The sequence below is a fragment of the Gastrolobium bilobum genome, unplaced genomic scaffold, assembly GCF_033153095.1.
Source record: "Gastrolobium bilobum isolate Gb01-03AN ecotype WA unplaced genomic scaffold, APGP_CSIRO_Gbil_v1 utg22523, whole genome shotgun sequence".
Taxonomy (NCBI): domain Eukaryota; kingdom Viridiplantae; phylum Streptophyta; class Magnoliopsida; order Fabales; family Fabaceae; genus Gastrolobium; species Gastrolobium bilobum.
The window spans coordinates 36,019-46,207 of NW_026899315.1; the positions used below are offsets into that span (position 1 = coordinate 36,019).

A 10,189-nucleotide genomic window follows, 5' to 3' on the forward strand; every position below is an offset into this window, starting at 1 on the left:
TTTGGAAAACTCACAAAGGGGTACTCGGGTAGAGCTGCCTCCCATTGTAGTAAATAACTATAGGAATCATGTTTGGACTTGAACTCATCTTTCATACGAAAATTAGATCTAGGTTTTGAGTTTGGATCTTGTTCGGATTTTTGAGCACAAAATGGGAATGTGGAGGTGTAATGCCAATGTCCTACCAAGATTAAGCTTTTTGAGATGATGAGATGAAATATATATGTGATGTTTCGGAATAGAGATGTCAAGGGAGAGAGATTTGGGGAAAAAAAATCTATACCTGGCAACAATGGCCGAAACCCATTGATATTGGGGTTTCTGGCTGACATTTACCCGAGTACCCGTCTCCCTACTCGGGTAAATAATTCAAGCATTTTCCCAGATTCAAGAAATATACTCGGGTATCCCCCTCCCTACCCGGGTAGGTAAAAAATTTCAAAAAAAACCCGGGTAGGGAGGGTATCATGAGCAAATTGGTGTTAGAGTAAATATCATTTTTGGTCCTCACCAAATTTCTCGATGCCCGCTTTAGTTCTTAGCAAATAAAAAGGCTATTCGTGGTCCCTGACAAATTCAAAATGGATTCATTTAGTTGAAATCGTGGTCCCTCACAAATTTAAAAAAGACTTATATTAGTCCTCAAAAGGACTAAAATGGGTCCATTTTAAATTTTTTAAGGACCATGACTAGCTTTTTTATTTACTAGGGACTAAAGCGAGTATCATAAAATTTGCTGAAGATTAAAAATTGTATTTACTCTTGGTGTTATATTTTTTGGAGGAGTAAACACCCTTTTTAGTCCCTATCAATATCTACGAAGTCCTTTTTAGTCCCTGGCGATAAAAAAGGACCAAATTGGTCCCTGAAATTAGAAAAAAAGGGTCATGTTAGTCCTTTTGTCAACTCCCAAATATGTAGAGTGGCCCTTTTCTTGTACTTTCAGGGACCAATTTGGTCCTTTTTTTATTGCCAGAGACTGAAAAGGACTTCGTAGATATTGCCAGGGACAAAAAAGAGTGTTTACTCCTAAATTTTTAAAATAATTTATAACGAACTCAATTTAATAATTAATTATTAATTAAGAGTTATACTCGTAAAAAAGCCGACGGATGCCTGATTGGAGTTTAATAATATCGTTTTTGGTGTTTATCGTGGGCAAAAGAGGATATGAAAGGCGTTTGGTTCAAAAGCTACTGTAGGCACTCGACGAAGTGAGGTCACTGCTTCAACATGGTTTCTTGGAGTCTCTCATCACACGTTTCTGCGAATCGGTGTTTTATTCCCATCTTCAACTTTAACTCTCACCTTCCTTCTGCTTTTCATAGGTGCACCTCTCTAAATCTTTTCTTTTCTTTTTTTATGTCCCATTTTTTTCTTCTTCTCATAACCAGTTTTGGAATTTCAGGTGCTTTTGTTCTGATCACATAGAAAACCATAAAGGGGTTGAAGAACTCCCCCAAAATGAAAAACCCAGATCAAGAAATACAAGTAAAACAGCTAAAACAATGGCTAATCTCATCAATTTCAAACCTTGGTCAAATGGGTTGCTCTCTTCATTCGCCACCACCCTCTCTAAAACCACTGTGCTTCAAACTCTTCGCCGTATCAAGGACCCATCCAAGGCCTTTCATTTCTTCAAGTGGGCACAGGAAATGGGTTTCCCTCACAATGCCCAATCCTACTTCATCATGTTAGAAATTCTGGGTCGTGAGAGAAATCTCAATGTAGCTAGGAATTTCCTCTTTTCCATTGAGAAAAGGTCCAATGGTGCAGTCAAGCTTGATGACAGGTTCTTCAATAGCTTAATTAGGAGCTATGGTGAAGCTGGGCTGTTCAGAGAGTCTATGAAGCTTTTTCAGACTATGAAGTCTATTGGTGTTTCACCATCTGTGGTTACATTCAACAGTATTTTGTCTATATTGCTTAGAAGGGGTAGGACCAATATGGTGAAAGGTGTGTATGATGAAATGCTCAGCACATATGGTGTTACTCCAGACACATATACATATAATATTTTGATCAGAGGGTTTTGTAAGAATTCAATGGTTGATATAGGGTTTCAGTTCTTTAAAGAAATGACGAGCTTCAATTGCAATCCGGATGTTGTTACATATAATACACTAGTTGATGGTTTGTGTAGAGCAGGGAAGGTAAGAACTGCACATAATTTAGTGAATGGTATGAGCAAGAAATGCAAGGATTTGAATCCTAATATTGTTACTTATACTACTTTAGTTCGAGGGTATTGTATGAAACATGAAGTAGATGAGGCCTTGGTTATTCTTGAAGAGATGACTTGTAGGGGCCTTAAGCCAAATGTAATTACCTATAATACTCTAATAAAAGGACTATGTGAGGCACACAAGTTGGACAAGACAAAAGATATTTTGGAACAAATGATAGGCGATGGGCGATTTATTCCAGATACATGTACCTTCAATACATTAATTCATTCACATTGTTGTGCAGGAAACCTGGATGAAGCACTGAAGGTGTTTGAAAATATGAAAAAATTTCAGGTCTCAGCAGATTCAGCTTCATACAGTGTTCTGATAAGGAGTTTGTGTAAGAGAGGGGACTATGATAAGGCAGAGATGCTTTTCGATGAGTTATTTGAGAAGGAAATCTTGTTAAGCAATTTTGGCTGTAAGCCGCTTGCTGCCTCTTATAGTCCAATTTTTCAGTATTTGTGCGAACATGGGAAAACTAAGAAGGGTGAGAGGGTATTTAGACATCTAATGAAAAGGGGCACACAAGATCCCTTATCATACAAGACAATGATTATGGGGCATTGTAAAGAAGGCGCATATGAAAATGGATATGAGCTTTTGATATTGATGCTAAGAAGAGATTATCTTCCTGATGTTGAGATATATGATTATTTGATTGATGGTTTTCTTCGGAAGGATAAGCCTCTTCTTGCAAAGGAGACACTAGAGAAAATGCTAAAGAGCTCTTATCTCCCCAAAACATCTACCTGGCATTCTTTACTAGCGAGACTTCTGGAAAAAGGTTGTGTTCATGAGTCTGCCTGTGTTATTGTCATGATGCTGGAGAAAAATATCAGACAAAATATAAACCTGTCAACCGAGAGTTTACAGCTACTTTTTGGCCGAGGACTTCAAGATAGAGCATTTGAGATTATTGAGCTTCTTTATAAGAATGGATATTGTGTTAAAATAGAAAATGTGGTTCAATTTCTTTGCACGAGAGGAAAACTATCAGAAGCATGCAAAATGTTGCTATTTAGTTTGGAAAATCATCAAAAAGTTGATATTGATTTGTGTGATGCAGTTATTCTGGGCCTTTGTAAGATTAACAAGGTTTCAGAAGCATTTAGTTTATGCTATGAACTGGTGGAGAAAGGTTTACATCAAGAATTGATATGCCTAAATGATCTTATAACCGCCTTAGAGGCAGGGGGAAGAATAGAGGAAGCTACATTTATATCAAAGAGAATGCCAACACTAGATAACATTGGCAGATCTGTGCTAAATTACAGCTCTAAGAAGTCCAGGCCTCATAAAGTGTGAGTCATGTTCACCACTTTTCAGTCTTCTATTTTCATCTTTTCCGTTATGATTAGATACATTAAACAGTTTCTACTGGTGGTAGTTTATCTTTATTTCATTAAATAGAATCTTTTAGTTTGATGCGTAAACTAAAGCGATTAGATACATTAAACAGTTAAGAAAACTAGCATGGCATGAAAAGAGGGCAGGGACCCATTATCGGCTGAAAACAGGATCTGAGTCATTGTCGATTGGGGAAGCTCTTGTTCAGGAGTAGATGAGCTCTTCGTCTAAATGGGTGACTCAATTTGGGTTATTTTTTAAAATCTACTGCTTCCTGAGACTAACATCAAATTATTTAAAAATTGGTAATAAATTTGGAACAGTTCCTCAAACATTTGTAAATTTTACTGTGTATATAAGTTTGACCTTTATTTTTATGCTTGTTTGTTACTAATACGTAAATTTAATTGATTCCAGAAATAGAACTAATACCTTTATGTTTCTTGTTTGTTTTTGTTTTGTTTTGTTTTGTTTTTTTTTCTGTGGTGAAGGATTTTAAAAACGGGTGAGTAAAGAGGATCTGAAGGGGAACTATAATGCTAGTCCAATAATTGTTTGCATTGAGCTTGTATTTCATTGAAAACTGGCATCCAATGTAATCAACTTTCCACTATCTAAGGTTTCCTCCAAGATAGTCTTGATGTTGGAGCATACGAGAGTTACATTACAAACATTATCAGCGCTCATCAAAGGAAAAAATTCTGCATTCACGAGGAAGAAGCAGTGATACCCACCATGAAGGAATTTTTTGCCAATATGCCTCATGTGAAACAAATCAATTCTAGATCAAATTTTTGAATAGTCAGGATATTTTAGTCCTTAAGAACCAGGGATTTCTAAGATCTAGCATCTTGATAACAGAGGCCACCTTTGCATAAGTTCAAGACAGATAGTTGGAAATAAGCTTGGTTTAAATATCTGCAGACACAATCAGATACCTCGGTTTCTGATGCAGAGCTGCTAATCTTTCCCAATACTTTTCTGTGCTGTAATCTGGTAGGTGTAATTAAACATAGTTTCCAATTTCCATTTCTGTGGATATCAAAGTTTTAGCTTCTTGTCTTCTCCATGTGTTGTTCAAGGTGAAAAATCAGATTTGTAATTTGACATCTTGATAAGGTAATGCATATTTCATTTATATGATATAAATAAGACTTTATATCAGATGTGGTGCTGCTGTAGCAGCAGGCAGCAGCTCATCGAACATTCTCAGTGCTCCAAGCTCATAAGAAATATTAGTAACCCTGTTAGAGTGAGCATCTTATTTTTGCTTAATAAACCTGTTCATGTTTACTGTGGTGATCAAGTTTTGTGTTGCTCATGATTATAAGAGTGTTCAGATGAAAAGAAGTTTTCTTCCTTTACCCATATATATATATATATATATATATATATATATATATATATAGTTTGGTAAAAGAAGCAAGTAAATGACCTTTTTCCCCCACAGTCAAACGAACTGTTGATTGGTTAACGTTGTGTCTTCTATAGTTATTATATGCCAGTCCTCTTATGTCCCAACCTATATAAATTAGTAAATTATCTAATTAGTTAAGTCATTGTTTGAGAAATTTGGTAAAATAGTCTTCTTTGCATTTTGAAGACATGCCTAGGAGCAGTGGTAAGGTTGCTTCTTTGTGATTGAAGGGTGATGAAATCTAATTTTATTAATCTTTAATTGAAGAAAATATAAATGGAGACAAGCTTCTTACAAGCACTAATGGCAGAAAATAAATCCCAAAGACCTCAACTCCCCCTCAAAGCCAATATACCTAGGCTCCAAGAGTTCCCTAGAGATCTCTAAATTCCCCACTAAATCAATACTCAATTCCTACCTTCACTCTCCACACCTCGCTTCCTTTTATCCTACTCATAGAATATTCTAGAATAACTAACTAATTGACCCACTCACTTTTAGGCCCATCAATACTCCCCCTTCAAAACTCACATTGTCCTCAAGGTGAAGGCAGAGGACAGGTAATGCGAGAAAACTTCCACGGGTCCCATTGTTTGAAGCATCTTGACCCAATTGGCAACTTCAGCATTTTCATTTCATGACCTTCACCTACCGTATATTCCCGATTCACTATACCCAAAATAATAACACTTCTAGACTAAACGGATACATGCAAAAACGAGTAACTGATTGCTAGCCTTATATTAAAAACAAATTGGGTTCCATTTCGTGGGCCTATATTAAAAAGCCCTCTTCTACCTTCAACGTTATTACAGTTGGCCTTCACCTTTAACTAATTGTTGGCCTTATACGTAGGTGTTGGACAGCTCTAATGACTAACTCCTTGGATTGACTCATACCCTACACGCCTTACTAGAGCTCTGACCCGATTGCGCCCCTTTTCGCTTTCTTCAACCTGCTGCCTTAGTGGACTATGCCGCTCAGGTCCGTTAATCCCTGTAAACGAACTTCCACTTTCTACGCTAAAGCCATCATTTGATTCATGGCGACATAACCCAGATCGATTTGGCCATGGAGATGCAACCTCGTCCATTCTCCATCTTCTTTCTCTCCTCTTCTCTCTCATTCTATTTCTTCTATTATTTCTGTTTCAGCTTTCTTTGTTTCAATTTGTTTCGATCTGTTTCGGCTTTCCCCAAATCTCGATCTGTTTCGATCTTCTTCAACTTTTTTTTTTCTTTTTCTCCGTCTTTACTATCTTCTCCTATTGCATCAACATCTTTGTCTGCTTCCTCTTCTTCTTTGTCTATTTCATTTCATTTCGTTCTTCTTTTTTCTTGATTTCCTCCATCTCTAGTTTGGTCATTGATTTTGTTTTTTGCATTTCTTTCGTCTTTCTATTTGGATTCGAGTCGCAATCTTCCTCCTTTGTTTTTTGTTCTTCTTTGTGTGCTTCTTCAGATCGTGCTTTCTTTTCTTCTTTAATTTTTTCTTGTTCCTTTTTTTTTCCTCCTTTTTCTCTGGTTGTTCTTCTGCATTTTTATAATTTTTTTCTTTTCTGCATCATCATCACCATCACTACCATGCGCATGCTACTTCTTGGCTTCCACGGCTAGAGACTCTTGCTTCTCTTCCCCTGCATCTATGGTCTTTATCATCTTCCCCATCAATTCCATGACCTCCATCGTGCTGGCCTTCTCCAATGCTTCAAAATATATATTGGTTTTCATCTTCTCAAGGATTTGGACTAGAAGCACCCTTAGATCGGAAGTGCTTTGATACCAAATTGATGGAACCCGATTTTATTTACTGTAAAATTGATGAAACCTAAATGGAGACAAGCTCCTTACAAACACAAAATGCAAAAAAATAAACCCAAAAGACCTCAACTCCCCTTTAGAACCAACTACCCTAGGCTCCAAGAGATCCCTAAATTCCCCACTCTTCACTCAATACATGCCTACTCACTTTCCACACCTCCCTTTTATCTTATTCACAGAATATTCTAGAATAACTAACTAACTGACTTACTCACTTTTAGGCCCATCAATACTTCCCCTCCAAAACTCACCTTGTCTTCAAAGTGAAAAAAGAGAACAGGTAATGTGAGAGAGCTTTTACCTGGGTCCCATTGTTTGAAGCATCTTGACCACATTAGCAGCTTCAGTTCTTGAGCGACTTGCACTACCAAGAATTTATGGGAAGCCTCAGGGTCTATTAACACAGCAACCCTCCTCCTTTTGCTTTTGTTCCAAACCTTTAATGAAGGATGAGAAATTAGCCCCACCATCCTATAAATGGTTAACCTCGGGTTCGTCTCCTCTCTTTCTTCCTCCATCACCATGTCTACCTTTTCAAGGTTCATGTCATCAGCCTTATTTCCAAGAATATAATATGTAAACGCTGGTTACGACATATATGATCAGATGAAAATAAGGCATCACATCGAAAACAAAGGTTAACGTTCCTCCTCTTCCTTTCTGCCATCTCGTCCGGCAACCGGAATCTCGTCCCCCACCACTCGCTGCCGTACGTCACCTTTGTGACGTCGTTGGAGTCTTGTATGCTGCTTCCTTGCGTGTTGCCAATTGGGCAGTCGTTCTGCCACCATCATTTTTTGCCGTTTCTACATGAGACAGTCGCTGGAGTCGCATTGTCCACCGGTCACCATTGCCTCCTCTATCAGTATTTCCTTTGTCTTCGTTTTCCTCCTTGTTCACCCTAGGACTTCGAACCTTATAGCCATCCCCTACCACAACGTAATGTTTCTATGTATTGTTCTTCGTCGACTCTGTTCCCTGTTTCTCCACAGAGTCCTTATCGACCACACTATGTTTATTTGAAAACATTGAGCTGCCTTGTGTAGTCATACCCTCATTTAGAAAAATTTGGGTCGTGCGATGTAGCCCACTTTCTCCTGCCCCTGTTTGCATTTCAGTTCTCCTTACATTATCTATGTTACTAATGCCCCATCCAAGTTGAGTAATGTTTCTTGGATCGCGATCAATAGGCCCAATTCGCACTTCATTAGCTGTCATTTTGTGCCATTTTATTGCACTAGTAGCGACCTGGTTTGTAATGCTGGCCAATTATAATATTCACCCACATTACTTGCCCCATTTTTGCCCTATCCAGTATCTATTTTCTCTCGATCTTCTTCTTCTTCCTTCTCTACATCTTATTTTTCTGGTTTTTCATCTTTTCTTTTTCTTTTTCTTTTTCTTCTTTTTCTTGTTCTTCTTCGTCTTTTTCTTCTTTGTTCATCTTTTTCGCTTTGAATTTTGCCTCTTCTTCTCTTTTTACTTCTGTGTTTGTTTCGTCTTCTTCTTCTTCTCCTTTTTTTCCTTCTTCATCTTCCATTTTTTCTTTTCTGCAACGTTTTTTTTCCATTTTTTGATCTGCGTTGTCTTCTTCTTCTTTGTTTCCATCTTCTGCAGTTGCTGTTTTTCCTTCTTTTCTTAGTTTTCTTCTTCAATTTTTTTAACACTATGAGTTCATCTTCTCGTATTCAAGTCTTTGGGTTTCAATCCTCTCAATTGCTTCATCAAACGCCTTTACAATTTTTTTTCAAATTTTCTCTAAGTTCTAAATCATTGATGCCTCCTTTTTTTTATATATATCAGATCTGGACCAGAAAGCACCCTCTAGATCGAAAGTGCTCAGATATCAAATTGATGGAACCTAATTTTTTTAATTTGTAATTGAAGACAATATAAATGGAGACAAGCTCCTTACAAGCACTAATGGTAGAAAATAAACACCAAAGACCTCAACTCCCCTCAAAGCCAACATACCTAGGCTCCAAGAGTTCCCTAGAGATCTCCAAATTTCCCACTAAACCAATACTCAATTCCTACCTTCACTCTGCAACCTCCCTTCCTTTTATCCTACTCACAAAATATTTTAGAATAACTAACTTACTGACCCACTCACTTTTAGGCCCATCAGAAGGTCACTCGTTGAGTCTAGGAAACGCAAACTCTTTGTGAAAGTGCGAAGGTAAGACTGTATACAATTGAACTTCACCTCTACTTTTGCAAAGTCGAGATAGCTTTCTGCATTGAGATTTTCCCTTTTTAGTCTTTGCATTTTGTATTTGTCGATAATTCAGAAATAAATGATAAGACTTCATTGTTTTTAACATCTTGATCAAGGTAATCGGCACACTCATTTATTGTGTTGCTACATAATTGGAAAGTTAGGGAGTGAGTATCTTGTTTTTTCTTGATAAACCTGTTCATGTTGATTGTTGTGGTCAAGCAAGTTTTGGTGTTGCTCATGATCATAAGAGTATTCAGATGCAAGGAAGTTTACTTCCTTTCTATATATCTATAAAAGTTTTGTGATCAGTGGCCAATACAATGGCCTTTTTATTCCTATAATCGAATGACCTATCAATTGGTTATGATTGTGTCTTCTACAGTTATTATTTTTTGTATGCCAGTCCCTCCTCAGTGTTACTGTTTAGAGTTGATTTATCTGTAGAAGTGAATGTCTAATGGACACTTTAAAATAATGATGTGGCTGACGATATATCTCTCAAATGGAGGAAGGAAATGGTTATAAGTTAATGGTGGAGGGTGAGGAGACGACTGGTGTTAGAATGAGTAGATGCCAAATGAGAATCCCTCAATGTTGATCAAGCATCAAGGTTGACAAACCAGAATGATGATAAGATGTCGCATATTGTTGTTATCAACATCACTTCCTCATGCAAAACTTTCTTACAATAAACATGGTTTGGCCTCTAGTATTTTCCGGGTTGGAGAGTTTCATATTGTTTTGCCAGATTGACACTGCCACCTAGTATGTTCAACCTGGTTCCCGCTACCCATCTTTGCATATATATATATATATATATATATATATATATATATATATATATATATATATATATATATATATATTGAAAGGGGAGGGATCTTTTGACTCTAGTGTAAGACTTTGAAATCTTACTCTTCATCTCAACTGTTGATGTCCATCTATCTAACGATTGTCATTTATTTGAAGTTAATGATTAATTAATTGGTATAACTCAATAAACTACAACAATTAAATTAATATAAATTAACGATTAAGATGAGGAGTAAAATTTCTAAATTTTACACAGGAGTCACGTGATCTCTCCCCGATATTCAAAAGTGTGTAGTGTTTGTTTTATGTTACAAGACTCTGACATTGCCATTGATAGTCT

General features: G+C 37.0%; 1 protein-coding gene across 1 annotated transcript; it reads left to right on the forward strand.

Annotated features, from left to right (window-relative positions):
* Positions 1 to 1,192: 1,192 nt before the first annotated feature.
* LOC133289452 (pentatricopeptide repeat-containing protein At1g02060, chloroplastic) lies at positions 1,193 to 4,575 on the forward strand. The gene is made up of 3 exons (XM_061487385.1): positions 1,193 to 1,328; positions 1,409 to 3,532; positions 4,070 to 4,575. The coding sequence occupies exons 1-3, from the start codon at positions 1,234 to 1,236 to the stop codon at positions 4,089 to 4,091; spliced, it is 2,241 nt and encodes a 746-aa protein (XP_061343369.1). The 5' UTR covers positions 1,193 to 1,233; the 3' UTR covers positions 4,092 to 4,575.
* Positions 4,576 to 10,189: the final 5,614 nt, after the last annotated feature.

What these genes read in the sequence shown, in the direction of transcription:
- LOC133289452 (XM_061487385.1), top strand. Translation starts at nt 1,234, where the DNA reads ATGGTTTCTTGGAGTCTCTCATCACACGTTTCTGCGAATCGGTGTTTT. An exon ending in CTTCCTTCTGCTTTTCATAG is followed by an intron (nt 1,329 to 1,408) that starts GTGCACCTCTCT and finishes TTGGAATTTCAG; the next exon opens with GTGCTTTTGTTCTGATCACA. An exon ending in AAGTCCAGGCCTCATAAAGT is followed by an intron (nt 3,533 to 4,069) that starts GTGAGTCATGTT and finishes TCTGTGGTGAAG; the next exon opens with GATTTTAAAAACGGGTGAGT.